Below are 27,826 nucleotides of genomic sequence, written 5' to 3'. Positions count from 1 at the left end.
GCAGGTTTTCAGTCCAAATGATGAAGGTGTCATTGATGTATCTTAAGCATAGCAAGGGGTTGATGGTGCAGTTCTTGAGGAAGTCTTTTTCCAGGTGGCTCATAAAAAGGTTGGCATACTGTGGGGCCATTTTAGTGCCCATAGCTGTTCCCATCATCTGGAGGAAGTGTTGATTATTAAAAGTGAAATTGTTGTGTGTGAGGATGAAGTCTATAAGGTCAGTAATATCTTTGGGTCTGTATTCTGAGTTGTAATCTTGTTCCTGTAGATATGTAAGGCCATCCTGGTGTGGGATGTCAGTATATAGGCTGGTTACGTCCATGGTGGCTAGGAGTGTGTTGCTGGGAAGGTGGTCTATGTTTTTAAGTTACTGTAGAAAGTCTGTAGTGTCTTGTACAAAAATTGCTCTGTGGGTGACGAGCGGTTTTAGGATTGATTCAACGAAACCTGATATTTCCTCAGTTAAGGTCCCATGGTTGGATATGATAGCTCTGCCAGGGTTCCCTTGTTTGTGGATTTTAGGGAGCGTGTAAAAAGTCCCCGGGTTAGGTAGTGGGGGGATCAAGGTCTGTAGTTTTTCTTGTAGTCTTGATGGAAATGATGTGATGGTATTGTTGAGTTTTTTGGTGAAAAGGGGAGTAGGATCTTCTTGTAGTTCTTCGTAGTAGGTGGTGTCAGAGAGCTGTCTGTTGGCTTCCTTTATGTAATCCTCACGGTTTAGGATGACTATGGCTCCTCCTTTATCTGCTGGTTTTATTACTAATTGGTGGTTAGATCTTAGAGATTCTATAGCCTTTTTCTCTGGTAGAGAGAGGTTGTTGTGGTGGTGCGTGTTGCTGATTTATTTCATTGTTCATTCTTTCCCTGTAGTAGTCAATGTAGTGGTCCAGGTTAGGGTTTCATCCACTGTGAGGTGTCCAGTCTGATGTTTTTTGGGGCTTTTTGGCATTGATCTTTTCCTGAATGTTGTCAGAGGATGAGTTGTTGTTGGGAGCGGGTTCATTTTGGTTGTGGAAATATTCCTTGAGGCGGAGGCATCGGAAGAATTTTTCTAGTTCTCCACATTGAAGTATTTTATTAGGGTATTTTTCTGGACAGAAATTTAGGCCTTTAGAAAGGACAGATTTTTCAGTTTTGGTAAGCGTGTGTGTGGAGAGATTGATAATATTTGTGGGTTGGTTGCTGCTTTCAGTTTTCAGTTTTATCAAGTCTGATAAAATATCAATAGTCTGATATCAATAGTCTTGGGGCATTTGGAATGAATGGAAGAGTTCACCCCTATCCCTCAACATTTCATGATGCTTGTGTGCATCTCTGGGATGGGGGGTGTATCCCAAGACATGCTTACATTTCAGGATGTGTTCTTTCACACAACCTCTTTTTGAAATGTTAGCCATAGTGGGGTGACATCTCAAATATAGGTGTCTTGAAAGAACACATCCTGAAATGTAAGCATGTCTTGGGGGGGACACTAAGCATCATGAAATGTTGAGGGATAGGGGTGAACTTTTTCCATTCATGCATATATCATTACCCTAGGATGAGCACTTTTCTGTTCATAAGTTTGTGGAACATCAGCACGTAGTGGCCATCAGTTCTCATATTTCTACTTTGGTACTTCTTTAGGACCTGTATGTTCTTTTGGATCTGTGAGTTCATTGTCAACTCAGATCTACTGTCATGGTCCGTGCATTTGGCATTAGGATTGGGGGGGGAGGGGGGGTGTCACTGTATTAGTGTGACAAGCCTAACTCCTCCAGAGAACATTAGTAAAAGTTGAATTCATTGGGTCAGCCATGAATGACTTTGTGTAATTAAGTTTCCCAAATTCATTAGAGATTTTGATATATCTAGTATCGACACACTTTCATTTCATTCCGGGGTCCCATGTGATCACTGATAAGCAACAAAGGAATCCCAACACTTACTTTTGTTCTCTGGCTTAGTTAGATGACTTGCCCTCACATTTTATGAATGCAGTGGGGCTTCACTAAAAACAAGCTTCTTTTGGTCCTTAGGAAGTAGTATGCTAGATTGCTGAAGTCTGAGAGTTAACCTCATGAAAATAGGGCTGGGACAGACCTCCTCAGGGCAGGATCAGCTGTACCTAAACAGTTCCAAACAGGTGTTCATCTAACTCATTTTTCAAAACTTCCAGTGTTGGAGATTTTGTAATCTCCCTAGGTAATCTATTTCAGTGTGTACTGCTACCATTAAAAAGGTTTTCTAATGTCTATTCTAAATCTCCTTTGCTGCAATTTAAGTGCACTACTACTTGTCCTATCTCTAGTGGATGTAGAATAATCATTACATTTCTCCCTACAGCAGTCTTCTATATACTTGACTGTTTTTGTGTCTCCCGCAATCTTCCATTTTTTTAATTAAACAAATGCAGTTCTTACAATCTCTTTTCATAGGTATAGTATCTAGACTTTTGATAGTTTTGTTGCTAGGATGTAGGTGGTCACTTAGTGAAGCCAGGAGATGTTTGTGAGTGGACAAGAGTCGAGGAGCTGACGAGGCTGTCTGGGAATGTGCTGGAGTCTGGAACCAGTAACAAATGGGCAGGGACCAGGATGATTCAGGAAGCAGAACCCAGGGCACAGAAAACTAGGAGTAAGGAAACCCAAATCAAAAAGGCAGGACTGAGGAAACCAGGAGCAGGATCTGGAAACCCGGGACTAGATAGGACTTGTTTTGTCTGTCTTGTTAAATACCCTGTGGGCATTGAAATGGCTGCTGCTTAAAAGCGGGCCCCCATACCTGGCAGGCAGCTGGGGCCAAGTGGGGGATGGTTCTGCCAGTGACAGCCAGGCCAGTTTAGGAAACCAGGGCCAGTTGGTGGCAATTTGGCTAGCTTGCTGCCCTGGTCCTTGACAACATTTTTCTTGAAATTTGAGTTCCTAACACTGGGCACAATACTTCAGCTGAAGCCTTGCTGCTGTTGAGTAGCTGGGAAGGATTGTTTCATGTTTTGTGGCACTTCTGCTTATACATCTCAGTATCGTGTGTTCTGGTTTTACAGCAGAATGACTCTCGAATCATTTCTGTTTGTGATCCACTGTAACCTCAGACCTTTTTTCTGTAAAAATTCTGTCTAGCCAGTTATTCTTCAGTCTATTTTTTGTGCAATTGATTATTCCTATCTTGGTGCAGTACTTTGCATACAAAAATGCATCCTGTTTATTTCAGACCATTTCTCTTCTCTTATTTCTGAAGAGCATTCTGAAATCTGATCCTGTCTTCTATACTGTGTGCAGTCCCTCCCCATCTTGGTATTGTCTTCATATCATAGTCCTCCAGACTCTGCACTGGCTTCTAGTAGCTTTTCAGGCACAATTTTAAGGTGTTGTTTTTCATCTGTAGGGTCCCAAATGATTTTAGCCCTAAGGGGCTACTTTGTCCCTTATACCCATTGTAATCCCTAAGGTCAGCCAAGATCAGTCTCCTGCAAATACCATCAATGCACCTTTGGTTGGTGAAAGTGTGTGGAGGGTCTATCTTAGCAGTTGCTGCTCATCTGTAGAACTCCCTCTCCCTCCCCCCCCACAGGTCCAACAGAGTCTGAATTTGGACATCTTCAAGTCTTTCCTGTTTGGGAAGGTGTGTAGCAAGCAAGGCTAGGCTTGGATATTCTTTAGGGAAGTGGTGCCCACCTTTTTGCCCTGTGGGTTGGATGGGCAGTGCCAGCTCCATCTGTAGGCAGGATCTGGCCAGCATGTGGGGCTGGTGGAGGGGCCTCTCCCGCCTGTAGAGCTGTGGGGAGCAACCTGGTCCTGATCTGCATGTGTGATTGGAGCGGGGAGAGGGAGGATGGGATAGTGACCCTGATCCTGATGAGGGGGCAGGGGCAACATGACTTTGATCCAGCTGCACCAGGATTGGTAGGGGGAGCAGCTTGGCTTAGATTTGGATGTGCCAGGGTGGGATGTTGCAGAGCAGCCCTGATCCGGATGCTGAGGATGGGGGGAGCGTGGCAGAACAGCCCCGATCTGGACAAGTGAGGGCAGCTGGGGAGCAGCTCAGCCCTGATCTGGATTCTCAGGGCGGGGCTTGAGTGGGTTGGAGCAACCCAAATCTAGATGCTTAGAGGGGCTGGGGAGCAGCGTGACTTGATCTGGACATTTGGGAGTGGGCCCAGCCCTCATTCCACTGCATCGTGGTGGCCTTGACCCAGCTGGAGCTGGCCGTGCATATAGTTTCCTCTGCTCCCCAGCTGACAATTTTTTCTGACCTGTGGGCATCCTATTGGCTGGATAGCATGTCTCAGTGGGTCAGTGGTTGAGCACAACCTTGGTTTCAGGGAGTTTCTGTTTTATTTTGATACTCTACTTGCTTAATAAGAGTGGTGTATAAATAGAAGTGGAAAACTTTTGATGTACATATATGGAGGGAAATGTCCATTAATTAATGGCTATATAGCTAAGAATGAATTACATAAATTTTGTTCAAATGTCAGTCTAAAAAGTTAGAGACAAATCTGACATTTGAATGAAAAAGTTAGCCTCTGTAGAAGGGGAAAGTAGGATGGAACTCAACTTCAGCTGCTTCTACTGATGCTGCAACTTTTTTAGAAATATATACAAATCTCTAATATGAAGTTAAGGTTGCTGATATTCATTTCTAAACAGCAAATAATTTAAAAACAAACGGTCCTTTCACAAACTGTTAATTTTGCTTAAGAGTTTGTATTCTTTTTAAAATCTAACAGCATACATTAATTGGCACTGTAAATACATACAGGTTAAAGGAAAAATATTAAAATGAGTAGTATTGCATTTCATTCCTGTATTGTTCAGATGAGAATATTTCCTCCACTGGGAATTCCTAAAGGAGTTCATTTTTCCAACCATGTTATTGCTGAATAGATTTAAATAGGTTTTCCCCCTATAGACTTTAGTGCAGGTGCTAACTATGTTAGTTGTTGACAGAAATTGATTCTGTTACACCTAACAACATTCTTGCTGAGGAACATGTGAATATATTGGTCATTAAAAGCTGATTTGATTAATAAAAGTACTTGTAAATGTTGCTTTAATTTTCTTAGCCTGAATCAGAAGAAAAGATATACCATATTTACCCAAATCCAAGACAACTACTGATTTAAGACCCCCACCCCCCAATTAAATGGAAAAATATAAATTCGTTATCATTTTCCATGTCTAGAATTTGGTTATTGGAGGGTCCCCTTAAATTCATCCCACCACCAGTACCAAAAGCAGTTTAGAGGGAGGCAGCCTATTCCACATCCCTTGCATCCCCTTCTCTTTGCCACGTGCCCACTGCCTTAATGTCTGTCCCTTTCCTTCCCATACTCGCATCCCACACTTGCCTTTTCCATCTATCACTTGTACCTCTCTGGTGTTTGCCATTCTTCTCTGCCCCCCCCTTTAACTTACCTTTGCAGCTGCTATGGTTCTCTCTCTGCCTGGGTCACAGAGCACTTGGCTGGGCCAGGCAACAGTGGCAGGCGCAGCTCCAGCCTGGGTCAGGATTGGGGATGGCCTGGGGCTGGGACCAGAGCTGAAGCTGCAGGAGCTCCTCCCAGTGTGCCTGGTGTCCCTTCCCTGCACTCAGTTGGCTGTGCATGCCCATTCCCCCACACTCCCCTTGCTCCATGTGTCCCTTCCTAATGCTTCCCCACAGCACCGTGCATCCCTTACCTTACCCCTTCCCTGCGGTCCCCTCACTCCATGCATTTTTTTCCCCTGTGCTCTCCCATGCACCACATATACCTTTTCCCATGCTCCTTTCCCACCCCCCCTCCCGCCACCCTGTCCAACTTTGTACTGCATTTCTCCTTCCTCCACACTCCTCTGCTTCACACACTTGTACCTGCCATATGAGCCACCCTGGTTCTGTCCCTATCTACAGCAGCTTCTTACCTAGCTCATACTCAAATCTAATAGGAGGGTTTTTCCCCTCATTCTGAATGAGGAAAAAACCTCATCTTAGATCTGAGTAATTACAGTATATAAAGGTGTACATATTTGAATATTATCCTAGTAACTTGATACTAATAATTTTTCTATACCTATTTCTGAATATCTCAGGATGTGATCATTTTTCTGGATTCATATAAAATGAAGTTGTAATAATATTTTGTATTCTACAAAAACTTAGAATTTTGCATTTTATTTAAAATATAATTCAAAGGTTAATTTTTGCTTCTGGGTTTCAGTACAACTGAATTACGCATTTTATTTAAAATATAATTCAAAGGTTAATTTTTGCTTCTGGGTTTCAATACAACTGAATTCCTAATATTGCATTAAACTTGCATAGACTAAAATGTTGCTTTCATATTTTTTATGTCACACTTGCTGGAAGCTGATCTGTTAGCTAGTACAGAATGCACTTTTAAAGTTGCATGTCATGCTTTTAGCTGTCAAGAGTAGTGATAACAGTGCATTGACAAAGTAGAGTAAAATAGAATTTGAAAATAATATGCAATTTGGAAAGAACTGTTTTTACCTATTTATGTAATAAATGTGAAACAAAATAATTGCTGCATCTCTTCTACATAATTTTTGAGAACTGCATCAAATGTTGTTTTATTCTTTTTGTTTCCATCTGAAAGGTTATGTGCAGAGTTTAATTAGGCGTGTTGTAAACAATGTCAACATTGTGATCAACAATCTCATATTAAAGTATGTGGAGGATGATATTGTTCTCTCAGTGAATATAACTTCTGCAGAATGCTATACAGTGGATGAATTTTGGGATAGAGCATTTATGGACATCTCTGGTGAGTATTTTTTTGGATCTTGGGGATGGTTCTCTCTTTATCTTAGGTGAAAGTAAATCTATGGGAAGCTTTCTAATGTCAAAAGTAATTTTGCTTCCTATTATGTATTTATTGTTCCTTTATGAAACTTGTTTTTTTTCCCCATAATCTTTATCTTGCAGATGGGATTTTAGTGATTTTATTTTATAGTTAAATTCTTACTAGGTTGGATGGAGACGTAGTAAGATGCATTGTGCTTCATGGGACAGTAAAAACACAATTATTGCATGCATTTCACTTAGGTGAAACAATGAATACCACATTACATTTTTGTATATAGGGGTAAATACAAGCTATTATTATGGTGAAGATGCAAACCAATCTTGGTATTTTTGTACTAGACAATACTTAATATATTTATTCTTATCATGTTGCTGTAAGATGATGAAATCTTATCCCCATTTTACAGATGAAAAACTGAGGCACAAGTGAGGCTTTTCCAGGGTCATACAAGAACTATGTGGTAGAGCAGGAAATTGCATCTTGGCATCCCAAGTAGTAGGCTGCTGTCTTAACCATTGGACCATTCCCTCATCTCCAGCTGAAATATTTTAAATCAAGGGTCTGGATCCAGCCTACAGAGACCATTATCTGGCCCCCAGTGATCCCCCTGGGTCTAAATTGGCCCAGGACGGTCCCTGTGGGCACAACCTGGGATGCACACTGCACATAGCATCCATTCTAGCCTCTCCAGGAACTGTGCTGCATGTGTTGCCTGTCCCAGTGTCCTCGAGATGAATGCCACACATGGTGGCTGCTCCAACCAGTCTTGGACTAGTGTTATAACTGGTACCTGCAGGTGCCTCATGTTTTCCAGGTCTCAGACTGGCTGGAGCAAGTGCCACATGTGGCACAGTCCTGGATCAGTCAGTGGGGGTACTGCCTGTAACACGACACCCAGTCCAGAATCTATGCTACATGCAGTGCCTGTTCCAGCCACTCTGGGATCTATGCTACACACAGCGTCCATCTTTGCCACTCGGGGACACATACCACATGCAACCCCGATCCCCAACTGCCCAGGGTGGGCACTGTGGGTGCTGGATCTAGCTTGGTGGTAGAGGACTGGCCCTAGGTTATGGGCCAGAGGAGTTTGACACCCCTGTTTGTTAATCATTTAAAAATTAAAACATTTATAAAATGCTTACAAAGCTGATATTTATTATAAAAACATGTCATATTGCTTTGAAACTTTCAGAATAAAAACATACCTGACCAAAATGTGCATTTTTGATGAGTTAACAACAGCAGAAGGTGTTGAGTGGAAGTAAAATAAGTTGGCTTTCCTCATCCTTATACATAAACTACAGTACTCTAAGGTGCAGCCTGAGTGGCGAAATTTGAACTACGTATGACTGTAGCCTGCGGTGGTGGTCTTATGTTTTTGAGCTCTAAACTGTCAAAAAGACAATCTTTATAATATGCATATTACGAAGAGCTGAGCTGAACACAATATGGAAAACAGGTTAAGGCGTGCTAATTTCTGAGCTTGTGGGAGTGCGGGGCAGAATCTCAGGGGTGGTCTACGGGTCATGAACTTCCCTGTAGCACCAGTCAGCAATGACAGAGCTCTTTTTAGAGGAAGGCTCTCATTGAGGTAAAGCTGATCCCTGCAGCTAGCTTCTGGATTGGCTGCTTGGGGGCATAGGTCAGTTGATGAAAGGGTTAAGTGGGGAGAAAGAAGACTACCTGATCTGCTTTCCACCTCAAAAAAAAAAAAAATATATATTTATTAAGTACAATACTGTACTTTTTCCTAGTTTGACCAAGACCACACAAGTTCTTAACTTGTTCTTGTTCTTATCTTTTTGTGTGTGCATGTATGATTTTTTTTTTTTTTTGTGCCTTTGGGTTGTACTACCTCTGTTATTTTAGCCAAGCTTTAACTATAGGGAAAAGATGGCAAATTTATGGTTTATAGTAATGCAAAGATATGATTTTGGATATTCAATTATTAATTTTTGTCTCCCCTGATTTTTTTTCCTTCAAACTGTTGGTTTTAACTATTTTTTCCAATTCTGCATGAAACTGAATAAGTCTTTGAAGTGGCTTTTTAAATGCTTTATATATTTTGAAGCTCAGGTCTTCATTTTTTTCCCTCTCTTCTTGAATTATCATTATTCCCAGAGACGTACTTGATTTTTCTGTAGTTAGTAGAGACATTGTTTTTCAAATTACTGAAATAAATGTATTCTAATAATGATACAAATCATTTGGAAATTTGTCTTTGTAGTTTAAAAAACAGAAAAACTTAGTTTTTCAAAAATTTAAAAAAATAAATATATAGCCAGGAGGTAGCATAGAAAATTATTTTTCCTACTAAAGCTCTTTATTTTATTTATACAGTAGTTTAAGTAAAATATAATCATGCTAACAACAGTGGAAGTTATTCATTTTCTATTGAATATATATTTAAAATTGTTCATTACTGGCGTCTCATGGAATACTGTGTATATAAAATAAGCAAGTATTGGTAAATTTTCTAGTCAACTGTTTTGTTTGTTTTTCTTTTTAAAGCAACTGATCTAGTGCTGAGGAAGGTGATTAATTTTTCTGACTGCACAGTATGTCTTGATAAGAGAAATGCTAGTGGCAAAATTGAATTTTACCAGGACCCTCTGCTTTACAAGTGTTCCTTCAAGACTCGCTTGCATTTTACTTATGATAACCTTAATTCAAAGATGCCATCTGTTATTAAAGTAAGTACCAAGAGTCTTTTCTTATCTCTCTTCTCTGTTTTTAAGCTATCTAAATCGATATTTATGAACTACTCTTCAGGTTTTCACAGTATAAATTGACATAAGAAAAAACAAAATCTGAAAGCTGACATAGTTCTCTTGCTATTTTGGAATGTTTTGTCTGTATTATATGTGAACTAATATCATGTTAATAAAGTTGGATTTGCTCTGAGAAGTTTGTAAAAAAAAAAAAAAGATTTTATTGTGTAACTCAGAAAATCAAAGATGTTAAACACTTAGTTTGGGGACTGCAGGAGTTAGAAGACAAGTAATGGGACAAAGCATTTAATCTCAAGTGATTGTTTCAGTTATGACCTGAACATTGGTAGGTATTGACCCATGCATAAAGAATTAGTTGTCTAACTCTAGTTAGTGAGCAGGCATCCCTTATCTCTCACATATATCTAGCATTAAATGACATATTTTTATTGATAATCGAAGCATAACAGTCAATGCCTGCATTGGCACAGACTCCTTTGTAATTCCTAAAACTTTCTGCTAACTGTCATGTAACATGCTGCTTTGCATTGTACATAACATTGTTTATCTGAGGATCTCAAAGTGATATACAAACACTCAAGTTTTGACAAATATTTTGAAAACAACTACTTTTCTATGCACTTCATAGTTCACTACAGTGGAACTTTTTTGTCACAAGTAGTGGCAGTCAAGAAATGAATAGGTTTAAACACAGTTGCTTATATAAGCATCTGTACTATCCTAGTATAGGAAGTTTTGGAGGAAACTTCTTGCAGGTACATGCTTCTGCATAATTATATGTTTTATGGGTGGGATGCCTTTTTCAGGATCATGTGGTAAAGTCATAGTCAATCTGAGATAAAATACCTGATTAGATAAGACTGTTGGTGTGATCTGGAGATTCTTAAGTTACCTAAGTTCACAACATCCTAGGGAACTAAATAGAAATCATGTCTGATTTACCAGTTGAGGAACTGCAATTTAAAGGGAAATGGTCTTTTTTTTCTAGCTTTAGTGCTTTTTTGTGTACATAACTTCACACCTACTTTGATCATGTCACCATATGTATGTGAGCAGATACAGATTTTGGCTGTGATTTATTGCTGTGATTTATGGACTATCCTGTGGCTACGTAAATGCTTATTTAGATATGTTTTCATGCAGAATGCTAGATACAGCCTTGTTTTTGCATATGTGGATATCTAATAGCACATATACAACTGGGAAATCAGTACTTGTCACAATCGTGAGTGCAAACTTACACTGTAGTACCCCTTCTTTCAGATCTTGGTATAATAACACACATTTTGTTAGGCACTGCAAGTTTATAAAATAATTCCGCATTCTGCACTTAATCCCATGTACAATATTTACTCAAATAGAAGATGACTCTGATTATAAAATGGCCCTCCCCCCATAATTAGATTCCATATATGGAAAATTAATAAATTTGTTATAATTTTCCAGGTATAGAATCTAATTATTGGAGGTTTGCCTTGAATTTGTACTCCTCCCACTGTTACAGCACGGAAAGTAAATCTGAAGGGTCAGATAGCTTTTTTGCTCTCTGTTTCCCCCCACCTTTTTCCCCTGGCAGGCCATTCCCCCTCTCCTTACTGTCAGACCCTGCTCTCCCTGAGCCAATGGAAGTGAGGAGTAAATTTGAAAACAATAAGCTGGAAATTAAACATGACTAGCAATTTGTATGTAGTACCTGTGCACTTAGTTCATCCCGAACTGATGCGTGTTACCTTTTTATGAAGCTGCTGCTAATTTTAGTTCAAGTACTCCATAAACACACTTTTGGGCACATACTTGTGTAGTACAAATGATGCATGGTATTAATCCAAAGCCCAAAGGCTCATGATTTACCATAGAGTTCATTGGGCTGAATTCCACGAGCGTCAATAGTATTTCAAGCCATGGTGACTCCACAGCTCAACATTGCTCAGTAATGTGTGTGTTCTCAAGATACCCCCTCCCTATCCCCCACATGTGCTAGTCAGCCCCCCACTCATGACTGGAATTAGCTTTTATTATGAGTCCTGGGATACAGCAACCTTTTTTATGCAGATGAGTTGTAGGGCAATGTGCTCCAGCTTTACCTCATGGAGGGCAGAGCCACACTAATCACATGCAGCTGGGTGAGAAAGGGGTCGACAGAGGGATTCTGGATGAACTGTTTGGCATCTCATTTTGTGATGTTTGCCAAGCATTTAAGGCTTGAATCATTAGGAATGGGAAAGAAAGATACAGCTTAGCTGTGGGAGTAAAGAGGAAGTCAAAAGTATGCGATGTTGTGGCTTGCTATCTCTTGACAAAGAATCAGCAGTTAGGGGGACTGTACTTAATGTGCACTACCTTACAGTTTATTCAGGTGGGCTGCATTAACCTAACCTTGTGGTAGGCTCCTATCAGCATTGAAAGCTTGTTCTATGCCTTAAGAAAGGGATCAACAAAGTATTGGGGTTTAAGTCAAGGAGAAGAGAAACCTGAAGCTCAAAACAATGGTAGTGGTGGCAAGTAAGCATGAGGTGGAAAAAGAGTTAAATAGCAGAAATGAAGATCTGGAGACAGATGGAGACCGGACAAGCAAGAAAAAAGGATATGATGGTGGGAGCAATGGGAGAGGCAATGACAATGGTGATAGGTGCAGAGGAGAACATAATGGGGGCAGTAGGAGTAGGTATGGCAGGTGAGAAACAGAGGACGGTGGGATTACGATAGTAGGCTGGCCCACTGGGAGTGGTATGGTGAGAAAACACAAAAGAGAGACTGAGGGAAACTAGAGAGGAATGGAGGCTGTGGATAAAGGCAACTTTAGCTGGCGACAGGAGGTAGATGGTATTGACAATAAACAGATATTATTTCCTGGAAAAGGTGCTGTTTGCAATTTTGAAGGTGCACGTGGAGCATTTCACCAGTCTAATTGCTTTTTCGAACTGGAAGACTTGGGAATTGACTTATTAGGATGGAGAAGGGTATGAGAACTTTTGGAAAAAATATGCAGAGAAATGTGGGAGGGAGCAATTAAGAGGGATAAAGAACATGGTAGGGGAAAAGTCAAGAGAAGGAGTGATTATGGTTTGAATGTACATGGATTTACTAGAGGCAGAAAGATGGCTGGAAAAGTACATACAAAGAGTCATGTTGGTAGAGAAAGTAAGGGCCAAATATGTTATCTGGATGAGGTCATGTAGGGTGTGAGTAGAGTTACAAGCAGGTGAGTGGAGCCCAGGTAGGATGCTGCATCTCCCATCAGTGATCCAGATCAAGACACACAAGGGTTTCATCATGTACCATGGTTGACCAAAACAGTGCAGCAAATGCAGGAAAGTGGGGCACCTGTCTGCACACTGTCCCCTCACAGTGTGCTACAGATATAAAGGGATGGGGCACAGAGCAGCAGAATGCCAGGATTCCTTGAAATGCACTGTTTGTAAGGGAGACAGACACTTGTATCATAGGTGCTCCAAAGCCTTTGCAAGTATACTCAGACCCTGTGAGGAACAGCAAAACCTGGAGGAGGAGAGGGAGGGTTGGACACATTGGCACAAGCGCACTGGGTGCAAGAAAATGAAGAGTGGTCTCAATACTTTTCAGCTAGAGTGAAGGTGGCAAAAGGAGAGCTTAAAGCAGTGCAGGAAGAAGGTGATGCAAAAGCAGGTGGTGTTGCTGGTGATGAGAAGGTTTTACAAAGAAGTGAAGGAGTGTTTAAAAATTTTAAAAGAGGGAAATCACTAGGAGTAGACAGACTGCCTATGGAATTTTACAAGAAACTTTGAGCATGCGTAGGGAGGGATATAGTGGAAGTGTTCGAGGAAGCAGTGGAAACAGGAAACACAGGGAAAGATTTTACTAGTGGTGTTGTCATCTACTCTTCAAGAAAGGGAAGAAAGAACTCTTGAAAAACTGGAGACCGATTATGCTTCTTAGTATGGACTATAAATTAATGGCCAAGACACTGGCTTTGAGGATGAGGAAGAACCTCCAGAAAATAATACATGGAGATCAAGTATGTGCAGTACCAGGTAAAAGGATTTCCAGAGTGATCAGAGATATACCGTTCCACATCCAAGACAGGAAAACAAACACCATTATAGCAAACCTCGATTTAGAAAAAGCATATGACAGAGTGGATCATGATTACATACTTGAGGCGCTAGAAAAAATGGGGTTTCCAGAGAAATTTATATGTTGGATAAGGCTATTGTATAGAGCAGCAAAAAGTCGAGTCCGAATTAATGGGCAGCTAAGTGGGGCCTTGAAAATCCATACGGGGTAAGACGCACATTGTGCCCTGTCACCACTACTATTTGTGTGCGGCATAGAACCATTAGCACAAAGAACAAGAAAACATAAGGTCATAAGTGCAGTACAGATACTAGGAGAGGGTGAGATAAAATGCGTACTGTACATGGATGATATAAAAGTAGTGGTTGGAGAGAGATTTTCAATGGACATATCAACCAATTTCACTCCGCTGCAATTTTGAGGCAATGGGGAGTATATAAGATCTCTTTGAAGAGTCCATGGTCATGGCAACCGCTGCTTCATTACATAAGGATGAAAGGATTTATACAGAGGTATAAAATAGGGAAGGTAGGGCTGCAGGTCCTGAAATATTTGAAAACGGTAAGGGAGAGATGGCAATGGTGCCAGTGGAAACTTCACAGAAGGACAAGTAAAGAAGGTATGGGGAGTGGCGGTAGGTAAACAACTGAAAGGTGAACATGTCAACCTAGCATGGATAGTTGTAAGAAATATCTTGCCAGTGAGAGACGTGCAGTCGAGATGGGGTTTGACAAGTTATCAAGGTGCCTAAGGGACAGGTACAGGGAAGAAGCAGCAGTGGGACGTGTTTTGGGAGTGTACATATGCAAAGTGGGTGTGGGAAAGAGTCTGCTGCTTTGAGTATCAGCAAAACAAACCTGTCATTAGTGCAAGAGATAGTACTATGGAACAATGGACAGGAGGAAACATTATTTGGGACTTTATTAGCATGTGTTTAAAACTAGTTTATGGAAAGTAAGAAATCTCTAGGGTTAGGGACAGAAGTTTCACTTAAAACGGGTTAAGTGATTGGAAACTAATTTAAACCTGTAACAGAACAGAAGTTCAGTGCACATAAACCGCTTTCAGAATGGCCAAAAGCAGTGTAAGATAACTGTGGTTGGATGTAGTATCAGAAATAACTGATTTAGGTCAAACCGGTTGATGGAACTTCTGTCCCAGATCCCTTCCTGGTTCAAATTAACTCAGTCCCCCAGCATCCCAGGATTCTTTGCAACCCTGGGCTGTGCTGTCTGCTCCAGTGGAGCAGGGACTGCCTCTCCCCTCTGCTCTCTAGGCTGCTTTCTGCCTGTGTCCATCAGCCCATAGGGATGGGGGACAGGGGAAGAAACACCTAGACCCAGCAGGTGGGGGGAGGGAAAGCCCCTGTGGTCAGGGCTTTTCAACTCTCTGCAGCCCTTTTCCCCCTCTCCCTCTTCCCAGCTGCTGATTTGCTTTAGCAGCTGCCACAGGAGGGAGGGAGAATGAGTCCTCCCAGCCAGGTGCTGGCCCATGCAACTGAGCATGGGTGCACTGGGGAGCTTCCCCCCACAGCCCAGGTTACCCCTGCCTGGGGCAGCCCCAGGGAACTGAAGGGAATTCTTCCTCTCATGAGCCCCAGAGCTACTTGCCTTAGCCCCTGCAAGTCTCAGGCAGCATCAGGGAGTGGAGGGAAATTCTCCTCCTCCTTCTCTGCTGGCTTTGCCTCAGCTGCTGTGAGTCTGAGGCACAACTAGTTGCAGGGGAGCAGATGAACTTTCCTTCACTTCCTGAGGCTGCCCTGTGCTATCCCTGAGACTCCAGCAGCTAAGGCAAGCAGCTCGGGTTTGGGAAGAGGATGAATTCCTCTCAGCTCCCTAGGGCTGCCCAGGGCTGGGGGATCCTGGGCTGGGGTGGGGGGAAGCCTACAAAGGCAGGGGCTTCCTGGTGCCCCTATGCTGGACTGCATGGGCAGGCACGCAGCCCAGAGGACTTCTTCTCCCTCCTCCTGTGGCAGCAGCTGAAGCAATCAGCAGGTAGGAAGGGGGAGGGGGGAATTGCCCTTAACTCTGCAGGGATGCCTGGCCTGGGGAAACCTCTTAAGGAGGGAGGCTCCCCCAAGATCTGGACAGGGGGCTCCTTAATCCCCTGTCAGGGGACAGCAAGGGCTGGGGAAATGTACTGTCTTAGCAACTCACTCTGTAAGGCTATGGGCCCTGTTGGCACTGGATTTATGAACCGGATACCTTGTTCTGGGCTGACACAAAATCTTCAGACTGACCATGACCTTTCCATTCAATAATAGACAAATTGTATTGATGCACAGTGATAGCAGATATAGAATTGTTTGCAATAGTCTTATCTGCCAGCTCTAGGGCTGTCATCAGAAGGAAGGTACATCTGGCCAGTATGCGAGCTCCATCCTGAGGTTCTCTCTTGGAATGTCAGATGTCGGCAGCCTGGAGGTTGGAGGCCAAGACCCGCTCCCCCGCAAGTGAGGTGGATGTGATGGGCTGGTGGTGTGCCCTCTGTTTGTGGTAGCCTCGGGTTCTCCTTCCAGGGACCCTTTGCTGCTCTGAAACCTCTTCTTTTGTATTCTTTTCCTCTCCTGATGACTCTTCATTTCTGTTCATTGCTGATTGGTCTCAGTGGTCGCCGTACTCTCCACATTCTGTTCTGCTAGCATAATCCTTTGTTTCATAAACCCATCACATGCAGACATCCTAATTTGGACTTTACTGGTCTTCTCCTAATTTGGTCTGTTCACCCAAAACCGGAAAGACCAAACGCCCTCCAGTTGAGCACTGTGACCTAGTGCCACCTTATGTTATGTTATGGAACAATGTAGTACATGACTTCAGTTTCCAGCCTGTGTCTGCTTGCTGCTTGCCCATATCATATACAGCGGACCTTGAAGGCACACACAGGCCTCTTAGAAATCAATTAACCCTTGCCATTGCCCTTGACCATTATTTTAATACAATATCTACTTTACTTATAAGCCAATTCCCAAAAGCAAACCTCTAAATACCATTTTCTAGACATTAGGCCTTGCTTCCCTAGGATTCTGTGTGCATGTGCCATTGGGAATAAATTCAGGAATATCACCGCCTTCTACCTCAGATGGTCTGGTCTCATCTGCCACGTCTTGATGGAGTGCAATCTTGTTGGGAGCTGGAGTTAGGAGTTAAATAATCCCAAACTCTTCCTTAAAGTGATTGATCACAAGATGAACATGAGCCACAAATGCAATACTGCAGCCGGCAAAACAAATAAAACTGGCTTGCATCCATAGATGCTTCTCAAGTAAATCTCAGGATGTCATCCTCCTGCTGTACTCGGCCTTGGTGAGGCTGCAGCTGGAGTACTGCAGCCAATTCTGGGCTTCACAATTTAAGAAGGATGTCGAGAAGCTTGAGAAAGTCCAGAGGAGAGCCACGCACATGATCAGAAGACAAGAGAATAGGCCTCATCAAGAGAGGCTAAGAGCTATGGGACTCTTCAGCCTGGAAAGCACAGGCTTAGGGGGGACCTGGTGGCTGCTTATAAGTACATAAAGGGTGTACATCAAGATCTGGCGGAATGTCTGTTCACCAGAGCTTCCCAGGGGAAAACAGGGACCAATGGTCACAAACTCCTCCGAGACCGTTTTAGGCTGGACATAAGAAAACATTTCTTTACTGTCTGAGTCCCCAAGACCTGGAATAGACTCCCTCCAGAAGTGGTGCAGGCACCTACCCTGGACTCATTCAAGAAACACTTGGATGTTTATCTTTCTGGGATCCTTTGACCCTACCTGACTTCCTGCCCCTGGGGCAGGGGGCTGGACTTGATTTTTAAGGTTCCTTCCAGCCCTAATGTCTATGAAATCTATGAAGTTTCTTTATGGGGCTCTGCCACGCCTTAACACCCACCTGTACCATGTCAGATTTGCTTGTACAAGTTTCCAGAACTCAAACCCACATCACAATCAGTCCTTTTCCATAATGACATAGAGGGTTCTTTTATTAAAAAAAATACAACAAAAAACACCGCAGACAATTCTTAATTCTATTCTCTTCTGCCCTTGCCACGTTATGAAGTAAGATTGTGCAGAGTTTCCTTCCTAATCCTAGTTTTGAGGAAGAAATCAAAATCTCCAACATTAAACATTTAAAGTAACTACAGGATTAAGTTGCATGTGATGCATCTCAGCTGCATCATATTCTGGTTTTAGCTTTTGACTTTTGAATTTATCAGTCATGTTGGCTAAATGGTGAAAAGTTCTATTGTTTTACTTGTTTCTCTCTCTCATTTTAGCTTTGTGTGGTTCCAATTCCTTGTATTAGATAATAGTGGGTTTCTATTGAGGCTTGTCATCAGTCTCATTTTTTCCAGTCCCTCTGAAATCTCTTTCAGCTTCCTTAAATTTAGTGTCTCTCTTCAGAGTTTCTTGTTTTGTAAAGAGATCAGAAGTCTTTCTGTGCTCAGTGCAAATTTCAGCTTATTAGTTTTGCATGTATATATATATCATGATATAGGAGGCTTCTTGAGGGTCCTCCAAACTCACCAGAAAGAATTGAGTACTGATACACATTTCTTAAAATCATCAACCCTGAGATGTGTTGATTATCGGAGAACTGCTTTCAGCTTCCACAGTATGTTTTAAGATGTTGTTAGGTGTTGACTGACTTTCAAAGTGAGGCTTAAATAATGTGCTGAGTATTCTGTTAATACATTATTTAGAATCATAGACTCATAGAAAACTAGGGTTGGAAGGGTAGTCCAACCCCTTGCTCAAAGCAGGACCAGCCTCAGTTAGATCATCCCAGCCAGGGCTTTGTCTCGCTGGGTCTTACAAGTCTTCAAGGATGGAGAGTCCACAACTTCTCTGGGTAACCTGTTCCAGTGTTATAATACCTTCCTAGTGTGAGAGTTTTTCCTGATCTCTAACTTACACTTCCCTTACTGCAACTTAAGACCATTGCTCCTTGTTCTGTCATCTGCCACCACTGAGAACAGTCTAGCTCCATCCTCTTTGGGACCACGCTTCAGGTAGTTGAAGGCTGCTGTTAAGTCCCCCATCTTCTCTTTTGCAGACTAAATAAGTCCAGTTCCCTCAGCCTGTTCTCAGAAGTCATGTGCCCCAGCCCCCTCACCATTTTCATTGCCTTCCACTGGACTCTCTCCAGTTTGTCCAGATCTTTTCTGTAGTGGGGAGCCCAAAAACTGGACACAGTACTCCAGATGTAGCTTCATCAGTGCCAAATAGAGGGGAATAATCATTTCTCTCTGTCTGCTGGCAGTGCTCCTACTAATTGCAGCCCAGTATGCCATTAGACTTCTTTGCAAGAAGAGTACACTTTTGGGTCATATTTAGCTTACTTTCCACTGTAACCCTCAGGTCCTTGTCTGCAGAGCTGCTTCTTAGCCAGTTGATCTTTAGGCTGTACTGGTATATGGGATTGTTCTATCATAAGTGCAGGACTTTGCACTTGCATTTCATTTTTTTTGCTGTCCACACAAATGGCAGAGACATCCTTATCATACTCATTTATATTCTTGGCTGTCATCTCTGTCAAACTGGATTGTCTGTGGGGGGTTTTCAGTTGCAGATTAGCAACAGTATATTTTGAAGGTATTTGGGCCTGTATTGGGTAATTGGCATTACTGTAGAGAAGGGCTAGGTAACCCCTGGCATGGGTGCCAGAGTGTGGCATGCAAAAGCATTTTGCTTCGCTCATGAGCCTCAAGGCAGATGGTAGGAAAGGGGCTGGGACTGCGCTGCCACAGTAAGGATCAGGCCGCTCTCAGTTCCCACACCATCTATCCCTGGCACTCCCAACATCTTGCAAGTCGAGGATGCGAGTGTGTTTGGCACTCTTCCCAAAAACTTTGCTGCCCAAGTTGTAGCGTCACTTCTTTTGTTTTATAAACTATTGTGCATTAATGTAATGTTTTTTCCCCTTTCTTTTTGCAGTTGAATCTAGTAGTGAATCTGATTTCAAATTTTTCTTGAAGAATATGTACAAAAGTAGATGTAGTGACTTGATAACAACCTGCCTTTCAGTTCTTTTTATAGCATCAATATAATTTGAAACACACACACACACACACACACACACACACACACACACACACACACACATATGCATATGTATGTACAGGAAGAAAAATGGAAACTAGTTTTTTTTTAATGAAATGGCTGAAGGTGTTTTAAGATGTCAGGGGTTAAAGCAATTTTCATTGTAAGGGAGAAAGAGACAGGAAAATGGGATGTAAGAATGAAGAGAAACTTGATGATTTTATTGCTTTGCTTTTAGCTTTTTAAAAATAACTAGCCTTGTTCATTCATAGTTTAAAATCCGAAGCCTAATGTACTTTATATAAAACTTTCAAATGTTTTCCATGTAAATGTTTTCAAATGACATTTTCAAAAATGTAAAAACAGAAAACCTACTACCACTAATTTACTTGGCTTCTTTGTAGATTTTTTTGTTTTTTAACACCCTCAAATGTCTGGTCACTTACATTCATGACAGATCTTGTTTTAGAATTATTTTTAGCAGAAACTGTTTTAAAATGTAAATTAAAATATGTTTTTCTTGTTAAGTTCTCTGTTGTTAATGCTGTGCTTGCTTTTTCTAAAAAAAAAATTAGGAAACCTAAATGTGATTTTTTTTTTTTTTTTTTTTTTTTTTTTTACATGGTCACTTTAGATTCCTTGTGACTTTATTTATTGCAATTGTTTTTGTTTTGGAAGAGAGGTATTAAAATTCCGTTATAGATTATATTTTATCTTACACTTTATATTGTGTCTTGAAGTTTTTGGTAGAGGTAGTTATATTATTTCTTTTTATGTTGTTCTTTATACACTAGATTCACACCTTAGTTGAAAGTTTGAAGCTTTCTATCACTGATCAGCAGCTTCCTATGTTCATACGCATAATGCAGCTTGGGATTGCTCTTTACTATGGAGAAATAGGAAGTTTTAAAGATGGAGAAAATGAAGATTTGGTTTGTCACACTAAAGATATATTGGGAAACATTTCAGGTAATTGTAACCATTTGTTTTGAAAGCTTTTGGTTTATTTTTTGGTCAATACTAACTCTTTTGGTGTGTTTTGGCAATCTGTATTGTGATAGAGCCAACTTATTGTGTGGGGTAAGTTATGCAGTACTCCAACATCTTTTTTTTGTGTTACGTTGAGAAAGCTATATTGATGGCCCTAACAAAACTGGTTAGGGTTTCTAGATAAAGTTTATTTTGGATATTAGGGAGCAGTAAGGGAGTTCAGACTTTGTGCAGCAAGGGGCTTGTTAGACAATTCTGTTTTCTCTTTCATTCTACAAAATTGTTAATGAACCCTGATGTGCACATGTTAAAGTATTCTGTAAATAAATATTTTGCATGGTGTTTTCTCTAGTTTCTGTGTTTTTTTGCAGTATTCTTTCTGCTGTTGTTTATTTTGTGAGATAGTGTATTCTATGCTTTCTTATGGTCATTCATTTACTCATTATGATTTGTTGACATAATATATCCTAATTACACCTCTTTGCAAAATAATAAATGATTTTTTAAGTACAACAAATAGGTCTAAAAGAAACAGCAGAAAGACAAGACTCAAGTTATTACGTATGTTTGAAATCACGCACTTCTGTTCAGTCACTTAGTCAGAAACTATATGCTACTGAATGCTCAAGTACCAGGCTGACATTTTAGCAGTGTACTGGGGGGAGAGAAGGTAAAGATGAAGTTTGTACCAAGCTGAATTCTAAATTCTGTTCTTTCTTTTCATTTTATTTTCTCTAGAAACAGTCTTGCAATATATCTTTAGTACTAAAATTTTGTGTCTGACACACAGTCAAGAGTACTTCATTAACAGCTTTCAGAAGATTCTTGGAATTTCATGTGAATGTGCTTTGGTAATTTTAGCTTCTGTTGTCTGTTAGAATCATGCAGTAGTTTAAAACTTTTGGTATGAATGATCAGTAATTCATTTTTTTCCTGAATGAAAGTATTACTGTGTTAATTTAAGTAGCTTAAAACAAAGATTTTGATGATGTATTATTGTTTGCTGTGTGGTTTCAGGAAAATAATGTATTGTTGGAAAAATGTGGGTAGTGGAAACTTACTTGCCAGAAATATAGCTTTTAATGTTGGTTGGCACAGATAACAATGTCTTATGACAGTTGTACAATTCACTGTCATGTGCCTGCAGTGTGAACTGAGCAAATAAGCCGTCTCTCAGAGTTGAAAGTTAAGGGTCTTACATTTTTTTTCTAAAGCTGAAATACTAGTCTGCAATTTAAATTCTCTCTTATGAGAAATGCAGAAGGACATATTGTTCAGACTTAATTGAATTAATATTGTAAAAATATTCAGTTAATTTTTGTATATTGTTCAAAGTATAATCTTAGAGAGAATCTTGAATACTGCTTAAAATTCTTTTGGAATTCATTTTAGTAGATGAGACGATGGCTCAACAATTACTTGGTTGGAACAACCTTTATCAAGTAAGTGTTTGGGTGAGAAGGGCTGCTTATTCCTTTGAAGCAAGGGTGCTCAACCTCTGGCCCATGGGCCAAATGTAGCCTGTGGAGCTGTTCGGACATCTGGTCCATGGGACTCCGCATGGGTTGGGAAATTTGGCAGCAGGGGACCTGTAGTAGTTAATACTGTCATCCCTCCCTGCTGCCAAAATTTCAAGCCCCATGGGAGGGCTCAGAGTTGAGCCACTACCCACCCCCGCAACAGCTAGATAGGAGCTGAGCCATGTCCCCTTCCCTCAGCACAGTCAGGTTGGAGCCAGACTGTGTCCCCTCCTCTGCCTGGCTCCCTCTATGGCTGGTTTGTGGCTGAGCCATGCTCCCCATCCCCCACCCCTTGACACAGGGCTGGCCAAGGACCCCTTCCTTCTGCCTGGCCAGGTTGGGCCCGGGCCATGCCCCCTTCTTCACTCAGGGTTGGATCAGAGCCAGATCATGGCCCCTCGCCTCTGTGGGGCCCAGTTGGGGTCAGGGTCAGTCCCCTTCCGCTGTGTGGCTGGATCAGAGTTGGGCTTCCTGCCTCCCCTTTCCCCATTTCTCTGCACAACCTGATGGGGCCCCACCGGATCTGGTTCACAGAGGGTTCAGGCACTGGCCATTCAGCCTGCTAGCCACTACTGCTCTGAAGCAGTTGGAGATGGAAGAACTATTTGAGCTTCTTTTTAAATAAAGTAGGCAAACTCAGAATATAGATAGGTGTAGCAATTGTATCAGTATTAAATGATACTGATAACTGTCATGATGTAGCTGTTACGTCCACATGCTTCTGTAGAACTGCAAATGTACCTTGCAATTTTAACACTTTCAGTATTAAAATTACCATGATTTAAAGCAGTTAGAAAGTGTCCACAGCCTTGGTCTCTTTTCCCTTTTTCTCCTATACTTTGTATTTTGTGGCTGCTTTATGTGATAAACCTAGTGTGGCCCAAAGTGATTTCCTTGAGCATGTTGTGCTGGTCTGCAAGGATGGAGAATTGGAGACATGTGGGGGAACAGGGGCACAGACAAGGTGGAAAGGGTCGGTCTTGGAGTAAATAGTCAGAAGGGTCTGTGCCCCTTAGAACTCTCACTTCCAGAGTCTGGAATGAAACACACGATTCTTGAATCTTTTCAATTGTCTTTCAGATACAAGTGAAACATACTGTCGTTATGTTTTTCATCCTTCTTTCTCATATTGGCCCCCATAGAGGATGACAACCTACCATATTTTCTCACATGCAACACACCCTGGAATAAATTATGCCCTTTGTTTTTGGAAAGGTAGAATTTTTCTAGAGTTATGGCTGCATGCAGCAAGGACAGAGCTAAAAGGTCTGCAAAGCTATGAAATAGGCGAAGAGAGATGAGAAATGGCTGTCAGACAGCAGAATTGCTAGAAGAAAGGTAGGTTGATTAGTGGAACATCAAGACCATTTAAAAGGAGATTCATTGTTGATCCTGGGGCCAGAACAATGAAGCATTGAGTCGGTTGATTCCCTCAGCTGCCTGAAAAGAAATATATTGCTGCTGTTGGGCAGTTGGTTTGGAGCAGGAATCAAAGTGGGGTGCAGAAAATCAGCTTTCCCACTTAAGCCACACACCCCAATTTTGGGAGGCTGATTATTGGGGAAAAATTGTGTGAGTATGTGAGGAAGTATGATATTATTGCTGTCAGTTATTTTACAGATGGGAAACCAAAACACAAAAAGTAAGGTAAAGAGCATGGATATTAAGACATTATTTTTAGAACACTTTGTATTGTGGTATGCATGTATTCTGTATGTTCACAGTACAGGTATAATTGATTTTGTTTGCAGCTGTGACTGTTCAGCCTGTTTGTAAGTCATACCCCAGGGTCTTAAGGCAAGCATTTGGAAAAAGCAGAACATGCAGTTAGAAGCTACATGAAAAACATTTGATTTTAATTGCATAGCATCTCTTAGATAGAAACTGCCTCTGTGGCATTGGCAAAGATACAGTCCAACTCCCCATGTCACCCAATCAAGAACCTCAACTGTGAGACCATCCTTTCTCCTCCTGCCTCTTTTACTACATTTTTTCCAACTTTTGCAACGAATTATGCATGGATTCTACAGACAGATGTCTCCTTTACCTTGATTCATCCCAGAAGACATTCAGCACATGCAGTAAATGAAGCTGGTGTCCTGTTGGAAAAATAGAACATGATATTTGTCATTAAAGACTATATCATAATTAATATTCACAAGGATGCTAAATTAAGAGTACACAGGCAACCTTAATTTTGAAGGTAATTTGGTATTTTATAATTGTTGAGTCTTTGACTTGGCCACATTCATATTCTTTTGATGTACATTTGTGGATATGTGTAATATGGTGTATACATTTTTTTGGTCTGGAAGCTAATGTTTTGGAAAGCTGTTCCTGGGATGAATGTTTAGGACTTGCCTGCCTTCAGTTTGTATGGATATGAAAGTATCCTCAAGGTACTCTTGGAAGTATAGGTTCCTTGAAACAGTTCCCCGGAAAAAAAACCCAGAGTTTTCCACCTTCTTGTATTCATATACCCAGGGAACTTTCTGGCTTGGAATATGTGGGGGTGTAAATTTAACTTGGTTGGCTTGATCACAAAAGAGAGCAAGTAATTAATATGAAGAGGCAAAACTGAATGTGCTGAAACCCTAGAATTTTAAATCTGTTTTGGGCTCTACAGGTGGGCTCCTTGCCCAAGACATATTTTGAAAAATTATTGCAATCAGATAACATTTTAATGCCAGAGACATCAGGATCTGCTTAAAGTTTTCCTTCATCTCGGTCTTTTTGGGCTGCAGGATTTATTTGCTTTTACATAGTGGATTCGGACACTTGCTATAATCATCCTCAGTCCAAAGCGTGTTGCTCAAAAAGCTTTGGCACTTTTATCCAACATACCAGTGGGCTGAATTAGTTTTGCACAAAGATGTTTCACATTAAATAAATCTATTTGTTATCAAGGTTTTTTGATCTTGCAAGTGACCTCCTAGGCCACTGAGTACAGTTTGCAAGTGACCTCCTAGGCCACTGAATACAGTTTCCTGCACTTGCAGGAAATCATTAACCAAAAGAATCTTTAAAAATTGGCCTCACAGACCCTCAACCACATTTACAAGGAACGTTATCCATAATGCTTAGAGAACACCCCATAACATGTCATAGGCAGAAGAAATGAGAGCATAGCCAGTGCCTTGTCACTACAATGATTTGGGAGCAGTTGGATGGAAGTAGCAAGACCTTCATCCAGGAACCAGTACAACCATAAACGTCAACGTACCCTAGCTAAAATTCCCCAGTCTTAGCTGTGGACAAAATCCTAATTCCTCAGGAGAAAGTGAAAAAGGTTTTTAGAACCCAGCAGCGTACATGCAGGGGGAAAAAAAATCTTTCCTGCCTCAACTGGTGACCAGCAAAAACAATAAGGCATGGGATTACCAGATGCTTTTCTACCCCAACCTATGAACTGTAGACATGTAACTTCACATCACATACACTAACTTGGGGGTCCACAACGTTTTTGGGCCAAGTGCCAAAAAACCCTGCAACCTCAACTTGTAAAATGTTGGTGCGCCAGGGGCAGATGGCAGGGAAGCCGTGAGGGCCTGATCCTTGTTGTGGCAGTGTAGCCTGGCCCCTTCCCTGCTGTCTACCTCAAGGTGCATATGCCAAGCAAAATGCCTTTGCATGCCACACTGACATGTGTGCTGGGGGTTGCAGACCCCTGCACTAACTAGTGCACCCAAACTCCCTCTTCTCTTACAGAGTTCCGTCCATAAACCTATCCAAGTCAATATTAAAGAGATATAGATTCTTTGCCCCCAGCACTTTGGTCAGAAGACCATTCCAAAATGTCACTGATCTGATATTTTGGAATTCAGAAGTTTTCTAAATGTATCCATAGTGAGTTTGTAGTCAGTTTGTTTTTGGTGGTTTTCAGCCCCCAAAATTCCTCCCTTTCTGTGATATAATCTGTAGTTCACTGGCTTTGAAAGAGATGATAGTCTATTTTGAGGGCAAGTAGATTATCCAATTGCTATTGGAGGACTGGGAGGTTATCAAAGCATATTCTTTCAGAAATCTGGTCATCTCCTTAGTAGAAAAAATTGAGATAGTAGCTTGTTTATATTTTCAGATTACTCTTTGCATCAGCCCTTACTCTTTTGATGGTTTCTATTTGTCTCAGCCCATATACAATACAGTTGTAAAAGTCTAGAAAGAGTTTTGGAACTCCGGCTGTATCATCACTACAAAATACTTTGCTACATACAAACCAAATATTTAGCAACAGTTTTCCTTCTTATTATTTATGATTGTTTTTACATAGTAAACAAATAAAAAAAATCTATGTAAAGAACTGAGAGAGAGAGAGAGAGATTTTTTTTATTTGGAGCAGCTGAGTGGGACTACCAAAGTTGAAATTTGGAAAATTATCTGTACATTATTTTTTTTGTTAGCATCGATGTAGGTTTTTGTAAAAAAAACAAACAAACAACAACCCTCCCCCCCCCCCCCCCCCAAAAAAAAAAAAGCAAAACAAATCCCCAACAACTTGGTTATATCCAAGACTGGGCAGTGGAAAATACTCTTTTTCCCCCCTGTTCTTCACAGTGCATTAGTCATCCATATTTCCAACCACAGATTTTAACTCTTTGGAGGAAACTTAAATGTGTGTCTATTTAAAAAAAATAAAATCTAACTGATTGAATACAGTAATAAATGACTTCTCCTTTTCAGTATTAACCACAAGTTTCTTTTTAAGGGCTACTCTTACTAAATGCAAATCATTTTATTTTTAAAAGTGCCTATATTTTTTCAGTTATAATTTACAGATCTACCTGAAATATATTGCCTTTAGAAAATGTATCAAAGATGTTTAATCATGCTACAAATTGTAAAGTGCCACATGTGAACTATACCATGCACCACTACAGGCTATGGGCTGACTGGCTGCACAGCAGCTCTGCAGAAAAGGACCTGGGCATTACAATGGATAATAAGCTGAATATGAGCCAGTTTAAGTTTGTGGGGAGCTGTGGGTGTGTGGGTATTTGTGTATGTTGGGAGGCAGTGTGTGTGGGTTTGCTAGGGGGGAGGATAGGTGTGGAGGGGTGTGGGTGTGTATGGGGCTTGGGGGTTGTGTATGTGTGGTGGGGGAGCATGTGGGATGGGGTGTGGGTTGATATGGGGTTTGTGGGGGACTGTGTGTGGGAAGGGTAGCTGGGGAGGGTTGTGGCATGTGTGGAGGGGGAGGATGGCTGGGGGGTGTGGGGTATACATCAGGGGTGTGGGTGCCCACAGCCCCTGCCACCAGCGGCAGCAGCAGGCTGTGAGCCCTTTGGGTGCTTGGGGCCCACAACAGGCAGAGCCCCTGCCAGCACTCCTGCCAGCTTGGGCTCAGTGCTCCTGCCACCCCTGGCCCCAGGACACCAGCACGGGCCCCTGTGCTCCTGCCTGGCCAGTCACCACCACTTCCCCCTCCCCCACCCGTCTGCCACTGCTGCCATTCTCCTGCGGCTTCCCTACGTTCCTGCTCACTGATGCTTCCCTGCAGCCCCCTGTTGCCAACCACTCCAGCACCACATGGTTCCTGGTTGTACAGTCAGGTGTGCAGAATGCAGCAGGAGCTGGCCCGACCTGGCCAGTATCACACGGAGCCAGCCGGAAATTGCAGGGGCCAGGCCAGGCTGGCTCCTGCTGCAATCCTGTGGTCCTGGTGATGCAGCCAGAACCATGTGGTGCTAGAGTGAGGGGGCAGGGAGAAGTGGCAGTG

General features: G+C 41.7%; 1 protein-coding gene across 2 annotated transcripts in view; it reads left to right on the top strand.

Annotated features, from left to right (window-relative positions):
* VPS13B (vacuolar protein sorting 13 homolog B) overlaps positions 1–27,826 on the top strand; it is an 877,527-nt gene that overhangs the window by 66,942 nt on the left and 782,759 nt on the right. For both annotated transcript variants that reach the window (XM_059723846.1, XM_006263597.4), the window contains 3 exons: positions 6,581–6,748; positions 9,305–9,486; positions 20,395–20,569. In XM_059723846.1, coding sequence (XP_059579829.1) covers positions 6,581–6,748; positions 9,305–9,486; positions 20,395–20,569 — 525 coding nt within the window. The remainder of the gene's footprint in view (positions 1–6,580; positions 6,749–9,304; positions 9,487–20,394; positions 20,570–27,826) is intronic.

The sequence above is a fragment of the Alligator mississippiensis genome, chromosome 3 (assembly GCF_030867095.1).
Source record: "Alligator mississippiensis isolate rAllMis1 chromosome 3, rAllMis1, whole genome shotgun sequence".
NCBI classification, from domain to species: Eukaryota; Metazoa; Chordata; order Crocodylia; family Alligatoridae; genus Alligator; species Alligator mississippiensis.
This window is presented reverse-complemented; position numbering and strand designations above follow the sequence as displayed.